Genomic DNA, 19,190 nt, shown 5'->3' with positions numbered 1-19,190 from the left:
TTTGTCATCAATGAATTGGATTTTTGTCATAAAAACGTATGACTAACTAACAAAACAATCACCTTCTTCCCCCACTCTCCCCCACCTTATGTTTCAGTGGCTGAGGAACTGTAAGGACACATTTCCCAGGTGCCCCGGTGATAGTGTGGTGACCTGCCAGCCTGGAGACTCAGAGGAGAAGGTACGGCCAACTTGTTTGCACGTTATTTACTGCCACATGCAGATATCTATTATTGGCAAACACGCTCAACAAATAGGCAACTTTTTCATCTGTGCTTTGCTTTCTTGTTTCTCTTTGGCTTTTTGTTCCTCAGTGATTTTGTCACACTGAAATGTTTGCTCTCTGCGCATGTTTGCTGTGTGCTATCTATTTCATCCTCCCGACTTTTCTTCTAGCCACCAGGGACTAAGGAAGATGTAAAGTTGCAGAGTTCTATACACCGATGACTAATTCTTTGTAGCTTGACTGTGAATAATCATGGTTCGTACTGTGCTGTGCATGTGTTTGATTGACGCTCTGTCTTCCTCTCACCTCACTCTGACGCCCTAACATGCTCTCTCGCTGTCTAGCAAATGGAGTCTCTTGCAGTAAGTTCTCTTACAAGTTTCTTCACTTCACTGTCTTAAATACCTCTTCAATTAACTGCTTAATTTACTTTGCACAAGACAATCAGCTAGTCCTGTTCTTGTGTGTGTTTTATTCCTTTGCCTGCGTGCACATACGTGGTGTGTACTTTTGTGAATGTGTGACTGTGTTAAATCGTCTGTGTGTTCTCTGCTACTGATGAATCTGACCCTGTTTCTTCTTTAATGTCTTTTAGCAACTGGAGCTTTGTCAGAGGCTCTACAAGCTGCATTTCCAGCTTCTCCTCCTCTTCCAGTCCTACTGTTCGCTCATTGGTCAAGTTCATGCCATCAGTTCTGTGCCCGAGGTGAGCCAAACCGTACATCATAAAGACAGGATTTACAGTCTTAGCGCTGAATGCTCGTACTTAGAGTGAATGTCAATGCTGTGGATGTTTCTCTGACTGTTGGGTGTGACAAGATGTGTGATCCATGATTATCAGCCAGATGTTAAATGTAAAACTTGAAACACTTCATGGTCAGGGTCATTCACAGCAACCAGAGCTTCACTGATACTGGACTTTTGGATCGATGCTGATATTTATTTTTATTCCCATTTGTTTTTAAACATTTTTTCAATAAGGATCCTTAAGATTTGATTATTAAGAAATGTGGTCGAGATATTTACTGAGTGCAGCACAAAAAACCTAATTAGTTGGCACTTAGTTAGCAGCATATTAAGAGTCACACCATCCGACGACGTCTGTATCAGTTTAACGGGGCATAAAAACACAACAGCCTAGTGCAGGAAGAGCACACAGTCTGTTCATTGTTCAGGGTGCTCAATATTGCTGACAGGGTGCCAGCTTACAGTAGCACAGTGGGTAAAAAAACGAAAAAGAAAAACAGCAGCTGCAAACAAAACAAAAGTGTAACTAACCCCATACAACTATTACTCACAACAGAAACAGACAACTTGCTCAAAACCTGCCAGCTATACAGCACATCCTTGGCTGCATTTCCTCAACTGCCCTCGCACACGTATACTCAAGGACAGACGTGCAGCATTCGATTTATAGAGCACAAGATACATAATGAATGCACTCATATGTAAACGTCACCTACCTCGTAAAGGCAGGCCATTAGCACATACTGCTAATTCAAAGTAAGACGCCTCCCAGACTCTGGGCTCTACTATGAACAAATCCATTTATTTAATTTCCATAATTACTGAGATAACACAGTTCTGCAGGTAATTGCACTCAGCATGTTGCTCATATTGGCATACCAGGTGAAGAAATGGACCCGCACACAGCTAAACTACATTAACTCTCTTTAGCGTCACACACATCACCCTATACTTTGCATGCCAGCCCTTCACAGAGGAGACAAAGCCCAGAATAAAACCAGCAGCTTGCCAACAGGTGTCCCCTGTCAGTGCAACAAATTACAGGTTCAGCCAGACCAACTGCCTCCAAAGTCACTTCCACCTGGCTACAGTTTGGGTTTATTTGTTCTTCAAAAATTTCCTAAAATTCAAAACTGAACATTTTTAGATGAACTTTTGTGTTTTTTTTTAAATAAAATGTCACTACAAGCTCCTTAAGTGAATCTTGAGCATTGAACCAAATGACATTAACATTTCTTCTGTGGTGGTTTAAAAGCTCACAAACACACACACACTCAACAACCATCTGTTTCCCTCCCACCTCGTAGCTGCTGAACATGTCTCGAGAGCTCTCTGATCTGAAAACCAGCCTGCAGGCCGCAGAGGCGGCCGTAGCCAGTGACCTGGAACACAAACACTTGGCCCACACGCACGCCCACGCCACCCAGGTGGCAGCCATGGTTGTGCCCAGCTTTCCCACCTCAGAGGCAGCCGTGCAGGCCATACTGGAGTGCCTTAAGAACCACGAGTTCACCAAAGCTGTGCGCTACATCCAGGAGTGCAGGTGAGTATCGAATCTGTCTACAGAGCCACTTACCAGTTGACATCAACAAAAGTAGCTTGTGCTGATATTTAATATCCTTAAATATTAATATTTTTTCCAGTATCACAATTAGTCACAATTCAGAAATGTTAGAATAAACAGTTGCTTTATATAGGTGCAGCACTGTTGATTAACAGAAAGTTAATCAATCATGTCATAATCAGTGATCTCGTATGATTCTTACCCAGCAAACATCAACATGGTTTCACCACCTCTTTCTCTACCCTTCAAAAGGCAGCGGCCCTCATCCAGACAATGACTGCCTGAACCTGCTGTAACATGTGCACATACACGTCGATCATAATTATCTATCACACTTTTTTCATCTCGTTTTCAGGAGGCAGTGGCCTAGCGGAGTGTTCGGTGGCTGCTCGGAGAGCGAGGTCCAGACACTGCTCAATGTCTACTTTCGCCACCAGACGCTGGGCCAGACAGGCACCATTGCCCTCGTGGGCTCCCGCCAGGACCTCAGCCTGATCTGCTCCAAGCTGCTGGAGCTCAACGGGGAGATCCGCGACATGATCCGCCGCGCCCAGGGTTACCGGGTCGTCACAACCTACCTCCCCGACTCCAGCGCCTCCGGGACGAGCCTCTGACAGGACCTCAGGAGCCCCCCACCCCCTCCTTCTCCACCCTTTCCTCCCCCGTCACTGCAACCACTGACCCTTCCAAAAGCGTCTCCACATCCCTCGCTGCCATCTCAGCCTGGTCTTGCAGAGGAGGCCCAGCACCCACACACCTGGCCCCTGCCGCCGCCTGTGTGTCTGCTGCCCCGACTGCACAGCTCCAGACAGATACCTGCCCACCGCCCCGCCCATCACCAGAACCTGAACCACATGTAGACCACGACCCACACCTTTCTCTGCTCTCCTCATCCTCATCCACTGTGGACACTGATACCTCTTTGCTTGATTTTCCCAAACCCCCAGACCTGTTCTCATCACATAGCTGCTCAAACACACCAGACCGACCTGATTTTACACTGCCACACACACAAGAGCCCAGGAGGAGTTATCTCGATGAAAACACTAACCATCGTTATCCTCTCAGAGGGCATTCGTCACACAGTTCACCACTGTTACATATACACAGCAGCAAACACCTGAGATCATCTCTCACATCTCACATGCTCCCGACCGTAGCCTCAGAGCCCACCTTGCTCACACACTCTGACACAGACATAGCACCCATTCCCCCTCGGGGCTCACATCTCCCCCATTTCCCCCGCTCACCGTACAAACACTCAAGCACACCCCCAGTTCCACACCCGGGCCACGACACAGTCTTAACGCATGGCCCTGCCCCATCTTCATCCCTCCTCCCTCCCCCACCTCCCCCTCCCTGTCCCACCGACTCAGGAGAGGCTGCAGCATGGGGTTGTTGTTGCTCCCTCGGTGGCACCACTACGCCCTTATCTCGCTACCTGGGGAAGGTGGGGCATGCCGCCCTGCCCCTATTGAAAGTAGGGGGGCTCCTGAATGCTGAACCGTCAGACGTCCAGACCTGAGACGTAAACTTACTACACCAGAGGACCTAAAGAGCTTAGACTTCAATGAATATAATGCCTGAAACCGACTACCCCTTAGCAACTCTCAGATATTCGTATCTGAAGAGGAGGAAATGACATCCCAGACATACTTGCAGGTTTTACACTTTAAGAGCAATGAATCATGTCCCACTCGTAATGTGATTCATCACTGAACCCACTAGATACCACAGATTTCTGCCTGCTGATAAAGATGACCTGATGTGATTTTATCCGAGCGCTAGCTTAGCTTCACGGCTACATGCTGTAAAAATGATGCGCTCCCAGTCCTGCTTGATGGTCATACTTAAACATCTAATCTGCTGAGGACCTGTGAAGGCTCTTAGCTTGGATCTCGAACTTGCTTCCCAGAGGAACTCAAGACCTGATTGAACTTGACTGACTGTCGCTGCCTCCTTCAGGAAGCACGCAGTTTGCTGGTTGTATCACCAGAGACAGTGAGGAAACTACCCGAGACACTACGTAACGTGGCGGGTAGAGTTTTCGCTATTGCACTAAATGGAATTTTGGTATTAGTTTTTAAAAAGATGTTACAGAAAGGAGGTTATGTTACTGTGTTTTGTTACTGAAAAGGCGGTCACTTTCACTGAGACGGAAAAGCCAAACGCTGGATTAACTCTTCTCTCCTGTTGTGTCTACTGTTTTGAGACCTCCTTTGGAGGACTTTGTGCAATGCATGACCCAGTTGAATGCTTTCTACTGTACTAGTGTCCCTATTGCTCCCTAAAAGTCTGACCTCTCCAGACTGACTGAAAGACTGATGAACAAAAAGCAGAATATTCAAGTGTGATTCCTCACGCCGCCCTTGCTCCGTTTATATTCTGTATCAGTGAACACACTCAGCTCATCCGCTGGCTACTGTTGTAAACATTGGTAGACTAATCATGCCATTCTCTGTGCACTCCTCTGTGGCTAGCTGTAGCATCATTAGTGAGTGTACACACTGTATATTTCTCACTGTAACACGTCGACCTTATGTGTTCACATGCCAAGAGGATGGTGCATGTATACACTCAAATATTTTGTCTTTCTGTCTCTATACGGTCACTAGTTATGGACACACAACCATTGTAGCATATGTTTGTGTGTGGTATGTAGTTACCTTACATGTAAGGGAAATGCTGACATTCAGCACTCATCGTTGATGTTCAAAACAAAACCTGTGCTACTACTGAAGTCGAGCACCTCCTGTCGTCAGCCCTTTTTGTGACACTCCCTCGTTTCCCCTCTAGAAGTAATTTACTGTACAAATATCTTTTTCCTATTTATATCAGCTATAGATCAACACTCATTCGACTTAGGTTTTATATTGATGTTTGTTCTCTCAAATCAAACTGCCATGCATGCATCTTCTCTGTACTGTATGGAGTGTTTGAAATATTTATTAACAAAATCATATTTTATCTGAAAGATATGTTTGTATGAGGTACAAAAGGGAGCTTTAAGCTCATGCGGGTATGTTTTTTTTTTCCTGTGTGTGGGAGAACATGTGTGCATGCCAAACAAGAAGTTGCACATTTTTAAAGCTTTTTAGATTAAGACTAGTTGTTTTTTTCACCTTGTAAATACTTTTACAGCCTTTGTGAAGTTGTTTTGAGTTGATGCTCTGTACAAGTCTGTGTCAAAGTAAAAGACATGAAAATTATTTCTTGTGCATTTTACTTAACCCCCCCTCCCCCACACGTTACGCTTTTAAAAATATTAGCATATTGTACATTTGAAATTTAGTACCACGCATTTGTTGTAACCCATGTACAAGTCTTTAGTTTAGCAGACTTGCTTTTCAATGACACTACAGTACTAAAGATCATTTGTTGGTAAAGACCATTTAGTATGCATTTTGTTGATTAGCATATCAAGTTCAAAGCTGCATGCATTCAAAGAACAGGAGTCAGACCAAAATGAGCTGCTGGAGCTCTGAAAGTTCAAGATCAATGCTGTAAATGGATGAGTTCAAATTCAATATAATCTCTCAACTTTTGAGATGCAGTGTTTATTTCATAGACTTTATTTTATCTTACAAAAATAGTTTTCATGTTTGATTCAGCACCAGGATTAATGAAGGGACAAAAAGACGGCATTTGCAAGAAGTTTCTTCAAATGCAGTTAGAATGAAGTTAGAGATCCGTCTGCTCTCTGGTAGGAGAATAAATCTCATCTCTTCAAGTCTGTTACTGGAGGCAACTTCCATATGCCGCGCGTCCAGGTACTCGACGCCAGCTGAGGTGACCGGATGAGGAAAGGCTGACTCCAGCTCAGACGATGTATTTGAAGCTGTAGGTGGCGTCACAGGACAGCCTCATGCCCTTGCAGCGACAGCACAGGTCCTGGCGGTGAGGCCTCTTCATGTTGATGTGCCTCTGCTTCCTCTCACAGCTGCAGCAGGTCTGAGAGCAGCCCTGAGAGAGAGGAGAGAGAGAGAGAGAGGGAGGGAGGTTGTAAAGTGAATCGAAGCAGCAAGAGAACAACAAGCAGTCAGAAGATGTCACACTTAAAAAGAAACTCAAGTCTCTTGGAGCACAACAAGTCAAGTCACCTTGCAGAGGATGGATTCCACTCTGTAGGGGTTAAACCCCACCTGACACTTCCGGCAGAGCTGCTTGTAGTACACCTGACGAGATGAAAATAGATATACACACACATTCGAAGTCTTATTATGAAGGTAAATTTGCCAAACATAATTTGGGGCATGCTAAACACACTACTTACTTTATTGGTTCCAGAGATGCACCACACATAAGCACTCTCCCACCGGATGTTACACTTTTTGCAGTGGAAAAAGCCGTACCTCTGCTCCAGGAACTAACAAGGACAAACATAGAAATGAATGGTGCATTGCACACAGTTTTGCTAGGATGAAAGTAGGTCTGTCTATATGGCGCACTGAGTGAAAAAACATCCTTTTCAACCAGTAGGTCTGAAAGTCCCAAACGTTCAGAGTCACAACCGAGGCTGGACCACCATCAGGGCAAAGTGGGACCCCAGAGCACCTGGCTTACAGTGTATTATCATCATCATCGTCATTTTTACTCTTCATTTATTCTGTTTTATTAAATTCTTTATCCATTTTATTTCAACCTTCTTAAATCCTACTTCTGTGTCCTTTTCCGTTTGATTGCGTTTCTCCTATAACTTGTCTTAATTCCCTTTTATGTCTCATTGAAAGCATTTAGAGTGACCTTGCTGAAATGTGCTATAAAAAAAAAAAACTTTCACTATCAGGTGATTCATTTGAGAATTTGTTTGGAAGTGTGCACCACATTAACCAACATAAGGGCAGCATTAGGTGGCTCTCTAGTACCTGATCTTGAAAAACAGGGTCCCTGTATTAAGTTTACATTTTATAACCTTCATTGTTTCAGTTTTGCACACAGCAGTCCATGTCCTCTGTGTAGCGAAACTTTATGCATCACACACAGTGTGTGTGTGTGTGTGTGTGTGTGTGTGTTTTACTCCGGTTCCCCCTTGCAGGTTGATCCAGTCCATTTAGAGTCACATTAGCACCTACTGAATTCTGGGACTGTGGGAACAGTGCTCCTAATCGGTAAACCAGGATTTGTTTTCTCGGTGTGAATCCAAGGAGAGCTCGCTAGTCTTCACCTGAAAGTTGGACCCCTTTGCAGACCGGTGGAAAGTTGTCTTGAAGTCTCTCTCTGTGTCCTCACCGCTTTGATCCGCCTCAGCATCCTTGTCGGACTGCTCGGCGGCCTCGGCCTCTCCTTCACTCCCGCCCTCGTCGCAGAGGCTCTTCAGCAGGATCCTGCGGTCAAACACCGGTGAGTAGATGGACACGGGCCTCAGGAAGCGCAGGTTGCTGACCGGCGGCGTGCTGCACGGCGCCTCCGCGTCCGCCTTCAACAGATCCGGGCTCTTCGGGGACCTGGAGGACACCGGGGGAGGAGGACGGACGCCCTCCAGGCAGAACAGCGTTTTGGGACCCAGCGAGCACTGCACGATCTTATCCACCCTGGCGTTGACCTGCACGCCGCACTCCTTGGTGCCTGCCCTCTTCAGCGGAGGGGGCAGACCGGGGCTGACCTGGGACAGGATGGCCCTGCAGAGCTCCAGGTAGTTGAGGCCCTGGGGGGTCATGAAGCGGCCCTCTCTCTTTCCCCTGCCGCTGTCCTGGGCCGGGGGGGCGCACACGGTGTACGGTGGAAACGTGGACAGGAACCCCTCCATCCTGGAGCCATGAAACCGGTCCAAGTTCTTCCTGCTCGGATTTAAACTGTCGCCTTGTTGCAGCGCTAATTGGTTGATTGGGAACAGGGGCGTGCAGCCTCTGACTGAGCTGAGAAATATTCCGAATTTTAGGTTTAAAATGTGTTTATTCCCATGAAATGATTTCCCCATAACCTGGGAACAAGCTGGGGAATAATACACATTCAGATTTACATTTTGTGAGTCATCTTAAAGAATGAATGCTAATAAATGCAATATCTTAAATAGGAAGATTCAATAATTGTTATTTTTAATTGCAATTTGAATTAATTGTATTTAAATCATTTTATTCAGATGTTCACAGTTAAGGTCTATCATATTTAAATGCATTGTCTGTTGGTTCTATTTTTTCCACCCAGTCTGAATTTATTTTTACATTATTTGTTAATGTCTTTGTTATATTCTGCAGTTTTGGATCTGAGGAGTGCACTTCTGGAACATTATATTGGAGCTCCCCCTACAGAGGTACTATGCAGCTGATCCTTTCAGACATTTCTTCCTTTTAGTTTGACGCTCTGTAATCCAGCATGGCAAGGCCTCACTGGTAATTCAAAATCATGTCGATTTCTCAGGAGACTCACTGAAAATTAGCCCTGTAAAATGAAAAGCGTAACCAAAATACATGCACCTACAGTTTAAAAGAGGACCAGATGTTCCTGCATGGAAAAGTCTCAGATGAATGAATAGGTTAACAGGACAAGCAATGGGGGAAATGAATGGCTCCATAACAGCCTGAAATGTATCTGAGAAAAGGCTGCATGAATGGAAGCATGCTGACTTGATAAAATACCATTTAATAGGCAGGGGTGCCTTTAAAATGTGAACAGCACTATTGAGAAGCAGATAAATAGTTTGTAAATCTGGTTCACACGGAAGAAACATGAATGTCACCCTGATGACTACTTAATATTTATTGTGACACTTTCATTTATGAGATCACTTTCACATTTGAAACACAGTGTGTTGGTGCGTTCAGGTACTGTCGGAAAACTGGGATTTCCGTTTCAGAACAGATCCGAACAAAGCAATAAAGAAAAGTTATTGTAAAAATGGCATTTTTTGGTGAGATATGTGCTTATTTATCATTTTTTGTGAACACTATTACATCTCTTATTTCACTGTTTAACTTGCGGGCTATAATCTAACTGGTGCACATTTTTACATGAATATTTATAACTTATCTTTTAGATATCTAATTGCTAATAGGTTACCACACGTACACTATGATATATAATATATGTATGTGTGTGTGTGTATATATATATATATACACACACACACACACACACACACATATATATATATATATATATATATATATATATATTGAGCAGAATGAAAGCTGTAAAGCCAAACTCCCTTTACATACAATAAAATATCATATATCAGTTATATCATATATTAGTTCCATATAACTATTACATTACTGTTGGAATAATCTGCTGTCCACTATGAAAACTGTGTGTTTGGATGTTCAGACGTCTTTAAAAAAAGAAGGTGAATTTGTGATCGTTTACAGACACTGAGCGGGTAATAGGATTGCCTGAAGGACTCGCTCTATAGGTGGCGCTACACACTCATCCATGGTTTTTACTCACGGGCACTGAATCTATACATATTGGCGCCATTTTGGAGCTAGGAGGGGGAAGAGAGCTGCAGAGGAGGACACGATTGATCACAATTCACCGTAACAGGTAAGAAAATAGCACACATTAGCAAACCATTTTGATTGAAATGGGGCAAAATTCGCAGGTGCTGCTGCGAAAAGCGAGGTGTAACCCAGGATGTGTCCACGGAGTAGCCGGGTTTCCAGCGCTCTTCGGCGGGGAGCGCAGCCCGCCTCGCTCGCCTATGTTCTCGGCAGCCGTGTCCGATTCGCGGCGCTGGTTGACCTGGTCCCTGCGGCGCTAAACGGTTAGCTAGTCCAACACTAGCCCGTTTGCTAGGCTCAGTTTCCCGGCGGCATTAGCAAACAGTGACCCGGCTTGGTTTTGTGACCGTGGTCGGGATGTAGGTGGCGATATGACGGTGGTTCGCCGGGGTGTTTTGTTCGGTGCAGCGGTACTATCTGTCCGCCCTCTGTCACTGAGATTGCTGCTGCTAGCGTTAGCTCGGCTAAGCTAGCGGGATGTGCATACAGACGAGCTAACGGTGGCTAACCAGATTAGCCACGGTCAACATTACAGCAACAAGGCAGTGTGGCTGCACCGTGGAGCCTGCTGGCCCTGACATGCTGCTGTAACATAACAATAAGCACCTCTGTTCACATGTTCATATCGAGCCATAGCTCACTTTAACTTGATTGACGGGGATATTTTAACTTGGCGCTGATAGTAACCCGGCGGCTGCTTCAATGCAACATTCATTTCGTTGTTGCTCTTTTTATTGCACCGCCTCACAGCGTAAATGGTGTATTTATATCCGAGGAACATCCTACTTTTTCTCATGAGGACCAAGAGCAGCACATCTAGTCCCGAGCGCACGTATTGATGTTAATATTAACAACAAAGGGGCTTAAAGGTGAAGGAGTATCGGTTTTAACCCTTAAAGACAGGAGTTATTTCTAAAATTGGGCACAGCGTGCTGTTTTATGAAGTGGGTGAGGACAGTCACCTCCTGGGTGCTGCAGTGCATTTGTTGTGACAGCTATCAGCCTGTGAGTGTGGAGCCCTCACCATCAACACTGCGGATTGGTCACTGCAGAGACAGGCTGCAAGAAGTCCGAGATATCTGATCAGGTGGACATGCAATAAGGATTTTGGTTTATTAAACTGGAATTTACTTCAATGGGATTTGCTACCATATATCACTTAAAGTTACTACTGGATAAGAAAACTCACCAAAAATGCATCTTTGCCAAATACACACATACAAAATGTTTTCTTGCTGTCTTTTTTTTTTATATGGATTTGCACAAAACCACGCAGGCTTGTGATTCATCAGGAACCACTTTGCAGCACTTCTGGATGGAGTTAATGTTTGGTTTTTGTAATTTGTTTGTCCTCTTTCCAGACCTAATGCCGGCTGCAGCTATTCAACTTTATTTTCCCCAACTAAAAGGAAAACTGAGCAAAATTTATATTTGGACTAATTCCTGCTCTACAAAGCCACAGCGGTAGTCTTTTAGTGGTTTCTCTGATGGCTTGACAGAGGATGTCAAATGTCTGCACTGCTTAATGACTTAAATGTTATTCAGCAGTGTTGTCTGTTTGTAGGTGCCATTCAGCTCCCCTTGCAGCGTGGCTGTTTTGGAGATTTACTCCCACCTTGCTGGCTTATTCTCATAACTTTTTAGGCTAATGTCAATCCCCCGCCGTCTCCGTCTTCATTGTTGTTTCTAGTCGGCCTTCACTGGTTCTGGAGATGTGCTCCGCTCAGAAAATGTCTATTTCATTGCATTTCATGTGGGGAAAACTAAACTCTTTGACAGTGCTTCCCTGTTCAGCCAGCTTCCCTCGCTTTGTGTTTGTGCCAGTGCCCACATGGAGGTCGTCCAGTTCGCCCTTACAACCATCGGGTGCCCAGTCCTCCTCCCTGCGTTTGCTGACAGCCACTCTCTTCCCTGTGATCACCCATAGGGGTTAAAACAAAGGCGGTCTGTCAAGGATCAGATTAGGTTAGGAGAGCTGCCCTGAGTCTTCATATTTCTGCAGGCAGCTGTGTTAAAGGGCTTAAGTGGGGTTGAGCAGAAGCAGCACACAGATAGAAAACCCTTGATGGGGGGCTAAATGTGTTTTACTACTGATAAACCTGTAATAAGCTGAAAGTAGCCCATGTTCCAAAGGTTTAGTGTAGGGCAGAGCTTGTGTGATTATTTACTGCAGCCTCTTATTCAAAGTAAAATATTCCCTGCTGGATGGTACCCAGACAGACCCCCCAGGTTGAGAAATACTCCTCTCTGATTGGCCGCCAGAGCTCCCTGTGTGTCAGTGTGGTAGACTGATGGAGAGATGGACTCAAATTTGGCAGCAGCTGTGGGGTGGAAAAGAAGGTCAGATTCGAGCAATTTGGCAGTCTGCCAGTGTCCAGTGTGTGTGTTTGGCCCAGCTTGTGTATGTGCGTGTGTGTGTGTGTGTGTTTTTTTATAAAAGCTCAAGTACAGCTGCAGAAAATTGTTTGGTTGTTATTCAAAAGTCTGCGTTGCGTTCTGGCCTCTAAATCAAACCCAGCAAGCGCTTTTGTCAGACGGCAGACCTACTGACCCAGACTGCTTCATAATAATCAATTCTCCTTCAGCGTTCAGCATAAGAACATGAGACGTCAAAAACAGCACAGCAGTTACAGAACGAAAATATCAATTCATTCAATACTTCTCAGCAACGGCACAAGCAGTGATTGTTTTTTTTTTAAGGTAGTATGAACTTGTTTTGCTGACTCCCCTGGGAGAGGTGCCTGTTGTGGAATAAGAGATTGAAGCAGAGCAAGAAAACATACTTTAATGTGCAGCAGCAACAAATGCAGGCGTATACCACATTTCAGTCACAACTTTGGTACTTTCCCACTGAAACCATGTAGTATGGCAGGTAAAGTGAAAATGTGACAAATTTTACTTAATGCAGCTTCTGTCCGATATCAGTCTTTTCATTTGCCGTCTTTTAGTCATATCAGACAAACTTACCTGGGTCTGAGGAGTATTTCACTGCTTACTGCTTTTTGGCTTTCTATGAAATGACACCAATTGAACTGTTTGCACTATTATACTACAGTTATATCACAAGGGCCAAAATGAGGGGACATGTTTGTTACTGTTTGAGAGCTGCCAGTTGTGGAGGAGGTGGTTGTTTACTTGTTTGAAGTGTAATTGCTTACATGGATTGCAAAACAAGTATAAACAAGGAGTACTGAGAATGAGTAAAAAAAAATGATAGTAAGCGATGTATAGCTGCAACTACTGATTGTTTTTCATTATCTATTAATGTGCTGTTTATCTTCTGTCTATAAAATGTAACAAAATTGTGAAACACGCCAGGTATAATTTCCAGGTACTTAAGGTGCCATCTCCAAATGTTTTGTTCTGTGAGACCAACAGTCTAAAACCCAAATATATTTAGTTTGCTGTCATAAATGTCAGAGAAAAGCATCAAATCCTCACATGTGAGAATCTGAAACCATCCAATAGTTTACATTTTTGCTTAAAAATGACTGAAATACATTTATTCACTTATCAAACTAGTTGCTGATCGACTTGTTTTCTGCTTTGTTTGAACGACTGCTTCTAATTCAAATTGTATGTGCTATAAACTCACAACTTTAGCTGTGTAAGTGCCTCAGTCTAAAAAGAGCACTGAGTTACTGTGTCTACAGAAGAAACTGGAGCTCTAAGACTCATTAAATTAGGACAGAAATGGATCTGGTTAACAATCTAGACAAGGGAGAGACAAGGTACTCAAATATCTGTGTTTAAAAACCCTCTGTAACCCAATAAAGACTATAAAGGTGGAGTCTGTTCGAGAGCTGTTTTTAACATTCAGTCATGACCCGCGAAGAGTAATAAAGGCTTTTTAACACGTTTTTTTTCCTCCACGTTTACCCGCAGATTGTAAACAGCACATGCTGAAACTGCTGTTTCAGTGTGATACAGCTTCATCAGCACTGCAAATACAAACCAACTGTGCAAGCTCATTTCTGGGGAGGTCGATTCTTAACACCCAAGCTCACCATTGTCCTGTGGGATATTCCTTCAGTCCACATTACCTCACAGTTGCTTAATTTGACACTTTGATAATGAAGTTTCTGTATATGACTCTGAAGGACATCCTCATGTACAACATAATCATCCCAGTTGGCTGTAATATATTTATTAATCATAATCAATCATCTGATTTAACCACTGACTACGACTTGTTTCTGGTGGTGTTTTAAGATAATGACAATGAATAATAAATAATCAATAAATGGTTACATCACTTGCCACACAACTGCAACGTTGTCGGTTTGACCTTTGTGGCAATTCAAGCCCACTCTCGTTCTACCCATTTACAGTTTGCCTCTTTGCAGTGAGCTGTCCAATAGAGGCAAAACTGCAGGAAAAAATATGGAAAGAAGTAATACACAATAGCAATTTAGTCCATGAAATGTGAAATCAGTTTCCCAGAGCCAACTTGTTTGTTTTATACCAACCAACAGACCAAAACCATGTCATATTCCGTCATACATGACAATGGCAGTATATTATTTACTCAAGAAAACGATCAGCAGATTCATTAATGCTTTAAATTCATTTCAACCCATCTTGAAATATTGCTAGGATAAGCATACAAGTTAAACTGGGGGACTTTTTGGTGCTTGACAATGACACAATTATTTGGGGTGTAACAATCCATCAATATGTGTCACTGTATCGTTGCAATGATCAACAATTCAATAGTATTAATGCAAAGCGAAAACATTAATCACTGTTGTCATCTTTAAGATATGCCTTTACTTTGAAATTCCCTTGGCATGCCTGCGTCACCACTACAGTGCTAAAATCAGGCAGATAATGGTACGCAGCCAAGACAAAGGATGAGGATATTTGTCCCCCTCTTGGGTGTGGAAATGTTTTGGAGTTTCGGAGACTTAACAGGCTGCTTGGATGCTTCACGAGTTGCTGCTAGCTTGATGGACCTGCTGTCTGAGCTAAAAACTGTTGGCTTCTTGTGATATAAATTTAACTGATTGTGTTAAATCTGCACATTTTATCGTCTAATTTCAATCGCAGGCCCCTGAATTTAATTGAATTGTTTTACGATACCAACAAACAACGTTTCATTGTCCCAAGAATTGATATAATATCATGCCGTGCTGAAACTTGTGATTTGCACCCCTAGCTATCAGATGTGACTCAGGAGGGGGAGCAGGTCATCCAAAAGGTTTGTACCTCCCCAGCTCCTTCTGTCCAAGTGTCTATGAGCAAGACGCTAAACCCCAAATAGCTCCTGATGGCCAGTGCCGTGTGTGGTGGCTCGCTGCCATCGTGAATTTGTGTGTAAGTGGGAAGTAAAACTGTAAAGCACTTTGGATAAAAGCGGTGCCTAAGTGCTGCCTTTCGAAATTGATTGTTTTTCGTCTAGTGAAGAGTTTGATGGGCTTGTTGAATTACAAATACATAGTCCACTCACAGCTGTAGATCAGAGTGTTTGTTTCTTTTTACTGACAATCGTTAGCTGAGTTGAGCCACATTTGAGACTTTAGGGAATTGGTGTTAATTAGTTACAGCTGATATTAGGATTTAGGGGACATATTGAATTAAATTGAAGTTAAGTTATTACAACATACATCAAAAAGTTAATTTTCAATGAAAGACAAGCTGGATGGTGGGTTAGAGTCCTGTAAACTGTGACGTGAATAGTTGATGAAACTTGCATGAAACATTAAGTTGGTTAATAGTCAGTCTGTGACTGAGGCGATATGTCAGAGGACGCTTTTTTTAGATTGTAGTCTTCTGATTTATTGGCCTCAGACTCCATTCAACAAGCTTACATCCCTCTGTGATAGTCTAAACTCCTGGGAAGAGCCATCGACTTGCCCTATTGCTGTAACTAATGGCTTGCTGTATTAAATGCCTCAGATATTTTATGTGTTTCCACTTTAAAGTATCAAATCATGATTTTTCTTGTTCTTTTTCTTTCCCAGCTCATCCCGCAGACTCTTGTATATTCATGAACTGTGAGTCAGACTTTAGTTTGTCTGACAAAGGGGAGTGTAGGTAAGATGTAGGAGGAAAAATGAAGTCATTTTCCTGGGTAGACACGTTTCTGCCTTTTTAATATCTTTAATGGACAAAAGGCAGTAGCAAGGTGAGACGGGTCAATTCAGTCGCTGTTGCCAAAGAGCAGTGTAAAGTGCAGCATGACTGATCTGCCCATGAACAATGCACTAAATTGAAAGTCAAAGCAGATTTTGCATCATGTGTATGCCCCAAACATGAACTGGGTGTAATCCTTGACAGGCTAGTGGGCGCAATAATGAAATATGGAACATGATGGTAGCCGCAGCAGAGAAAAGTCAGCCTACTGTCTGAATGTAGCAAAGTTTATTCAGCTAGTACAAAGCCATTACTGTGCTGTGAATAGCTTTTTCTAAAACTTAGAAGTACTAAAGAAGAACTTAGAAGTATTAGAAAGAATTTCTCTGGGTTCCAACTCGTTAACAATGTGTTTTCTCTTGCTTTTTTCCCCCGATGTTCAGCAGTTCTTCAAATCTTTAGGTTTGTTCGTGTGCTCTGTCTCACCTTCTCGCTCTCCTCTAAGCTATTAGAAACTTTATTCTCTCTCTCTCCTCAGGCAGTGAAGAGCTAAGAGGATGGCTCACTCTAAAGCTCGAGTCACAGACGGGAAGGTGACTTACCCCCCGGGGGTCAAGGAGATCTCTGACAAAATCTCCAAAGAGGAAATGGTCCGCAGACTCAAGGTCGGTGTCTTTCTCCCTCTCTGCTGCAGCAGCATCTCTTCTGTTCACTGCATGGTCGTTCAGATTTGGGAAGAAGTGTCAGACCTCTCATATAGTGTTATCACATTACTGAAGGTGTAATTGCACCATTATTTCTTTTAAAATAGACAATGTTTATAAGTAGTTGTATTGGTAATTAGTACTCATTTTTATTTTAAGTTTTATTTTAAGATTTTAAAATTGAGACATTTTGAATTTCACTATTATTTCACTGACTACAAGTTAGTGTAATGAGAGAATGTATAAGAGTGACTATTTTGTTCATAGGTTTCACACTTGACACTCTACACTAATCTACAGTTAAGGAGTAACTAAATCTTTTCAGATACAGATCCCTGAGACATCTCAGATACAGATTTGCTGTTTGTTTTGCACCAGTTTGGGGGTCTTTGACACCAAAAATATTGAGAACCACTGTTCTAACCCATATGATTTTTTTCCCGTCTAGCCATTTAGTCAAGCCAGCCACTAACCTTTAACACCTTCTCGCCCCACTCAATATCCTCCACCCACCCCTCTTCCAGATGGTTGTGAAGACCTTCATGGACATGGACCAGGACTCTGAGGAAGAGAAGGAGCTGTACCTGAACCTGGCCCTCCACCTGGCCTCAGACTTCTTCCTCAAACACCCAGACAAGGACGTGCGTCTGCTGGTGGCCTGCTGTCTGGCAGACATATTCAGAATTTACGCCCCAGAGGCGCCCTACACCTCCCCAGATAAACTCAAGGTACAGTGATGAAGATTTTGCTCATGTGCATAAAACAAAATACTGCAAAATTACATCACAGCTGAATTACTCACTGTTTTAATTACATAATGCTGTTGCACCTTCTCTGGAGTAACTGGCAAACAGATTTCTGTTTTCATTTGCTAACGTTTTTTGAAGTTAGGCCTGAAATGTGTGCAGCATTTGGCTAAACTCACACCTTTTTTATAGAGCTTCTAAACACACAAGCTGATTATTATTGGACACGCACATGTACCATTATAGCTTTCCTTCTTTAAGTTTCAATGTATGTGTTGTACCTCTTGGTAAGCATTGTGAACATTTTGGTTAAATACATGTTAGTTGTGTTTTGTCCTTATCACAGTTTAGCTAATGACTTCATCTCTGTGTGTTGCACATTCACTAAATGTACGTCTTTCTCATCTCCAGGACATTTTCATGTTTATCACAAGACAGCTCAAAGGACTGGAGGACACCAAAAGTGCTCAGTTCAACAGATACTTCTACCTGCTGGAGGTATGTGACTGTGTGTGTATGCGTCATGGTGGGGTTGTGGCTCAATCGCATTTTATTGAATTCGAGTCCAGTATTGAATCTCCTTATAGAGTCTGAATCCTTTCGGATCCCTTGTTGAGTGTGATTATGTTTGCCCTGTAACCTATAGCTAAATAAATAACACTAAAAGGTCTCATTGCATCTTTGGTTGACTCTGAAGGAAGAAACTTTTTAGCGAGGCAGACTAATGCTCGCAATGTGAAAATGAGATGAGCAGAAGGAAGTTTGATGTGTTGATTTAAATGTATGTGATGATAAAACAAGTGTAACCTACTTACTTTGCACAAGTCATTTTTAATCAGCGATGTCATCCAAATACTGGAGGTCTTGATTCAGAACTATCAAGTTTGTAATCTTAAAATGTTGACATGACATTCTAGTGGTTTCTTTGAGTTTTTTTGTGTGCTAGTTTACCAAATGTTTTGGTGTCAAGTTATGGCGAAGGAGGTGAATTTAACGAGCAGGCCTTTTCTGTGACAGGGGTTGCGTTCATTACTCTTCAGACCTTAAGGATTTTGTTTAAAATCTTCACTAACCAAATTTACAATTTTTAAATTATTTATAGATGAAAAGCCAAGTCAATTATGGTGGTCAGTGATAAATAAGCAAAGTTTCAGCATCCTTGCCTCGACAGAGTAGCCTAAGTCAGTATGATGAGATAAGGGGCCATTGAACAACGGGACCCTCGGGAGAATCTGATGGTTTGGCAAGTAGCTCCATCCACAAGCAGTAACACTGTATGAAAAGTGACAAAAACCTGTTGTTCAAAGACAGTGGATCCTGCAGGATACCTTTGCCCTGAAAAACAAACTACATTTTATTAAACTAGAAAGCAGGCCTAGAAATAAGAAAATAGGTCTTAGCTCAACTTTTTTGTTTGGATTTGTCATATTTTTCTTATTGATTATGTCAGAGGTGTTATGGCACACATTCACCGATCGGACTACGAAGACCATCATCATCTGACACCTTGGCAGCTAAATTAAGCCATTAACCAATGAGCAGGGATAAATACTAATGCATAATTCTCTATTTTAGCAGAATGTCTTCATCAGAAGCTGACTGAGCCTTTCTGCTGGACTTTAATGAGATCTAAGAGGCCATGCAACATATCGTTTAGGCCAGTTAGAGTTAAACCATTAACTATCCATCAAA

The 19,190-nt window shown here is 42.9% G+C and overlaps 3 protein-coding genes across 3 annotated transcripts in view; 2 read left to right on the top strand and 1 right to left on the bottom strand.

Moving 5' to 3' along the window:
• Positions 1-5,727, top strand: part of fryb (furry homolog b (Drosophila)) — a 36,972-nt gene extending 31,245 nt beyond the window's left edge. The window contains exons 62-65 of the mRNA XM_070843181.1: positions 98-181; positions 822-932; positions 2,281-2,516; positions 2,893-5,727. Of these exons, the coding sequence (XP_070699282.1) occupies positions 98-181; positions 822-932; positions 2,281-2,516; positions 2,893-3,151 (690 nt within the window). The 3' untranslated portion in view covers positions 3,152-5,727. The remainder of the gene's footprint in view (positions 1-97; positions 182-821; positions 933-2,280; positions 2,517-2,892) is intronic.
• Positions 5,728-6,356: 629 nt separating this feature from the next.
• On the bottom strand, positions 6,357-8,283 carry zar1l (zygote arrest 1-like). The gene is made up of 4 exons (XM_070844162.1): positions 7,702-8,283; positions 6,811-6,903; positions 6,638-6,712; positions 6,357-6,500 (listed from the first exon to the last, which is right to left on the bottom strand). The coding sequence occupies exons 1-4, from the start codon at positions 8,281-8,283 to the stop codon at positions 6,357-6,359; spliced, it is 894 nt and encodes a 297-aa protein (XP_070700263.1).
• Positions 8,284-9,948: 1,665 nt separating this feature from the next.
• Positions 9,949-19,190, top strand: part of pds5b (PDS5 cohesin associated factor B) — a 30,524-nt gene continuing 21,282 nt past the window's right edge. The window contains exons 1-4 of the mRNA XM_070843412.1: positions 9,949-10,016; positions 16,587-16,713; positions 17,277-17,480; positions 17,910-17,996. Coding sequence (XP_070699513.1) covers positions 16,606-16,713; positions 17,277-17,480; positions 17,910-17,996 — 399 coding nt within the window. The 5' untranslated portion in view covers positions 9,949-10,016; positions 16,587-16,605. The remainder of the gene's footprint in view (positions 10,017-16,586; positions 16,714-17,276; positions 17,481-17,909; positions 17,997-19,190) is intronic.

The sequence above is a fragment of the Pempheris klunzingeri genome, chromosome 14, assembly GCF_042242105.1.
Source record: "Pempheris klunzingeri isolate RE-2024b chromosome 14, fPemKlu1.hap1, whole genome shotgun sequence".
Classification (NCBI taxonomy): domain Eukaryota; kingdom Metazoa; phylum Chordata; class Actinopteri; order Acropomatiformes; family Pempheridae; genus Pempheris; species Pempheris klunzingeri.
Note: the sequence above shows the minus strand (reverse complement) of the source record. Positions and strands in the feature narration are given on the sequence as shown.

What these genes read in the sequence shown, in the direction of transcription:
- zar1l (XM_070844162.1), bottom strand. Translation starts at nt 8,283, where the DNA reads ATGGAGGGGTTCCTGTCCACGTTTCCACCGTACACCGTGTGCGCCCCC. An exon ending in CAAAGGGGTCCAACTTTCAG is followed by an intron (nt 6,904 to 7,701) that starts GTGAAGACTAGC and finishes TGTCCTTGTTAG; the next exon opens with TTCCTGGAGCAGAGGTACGG. An exon ending in GCATCTCTGGAACCAATAAA is followed by an intron (nt 6,713 to 6,810) that starts GTAAGTAGTGTG and finishes TCATCTCGTCAG; the next exon opens with GTGTACTACAAGCAGCTCTG.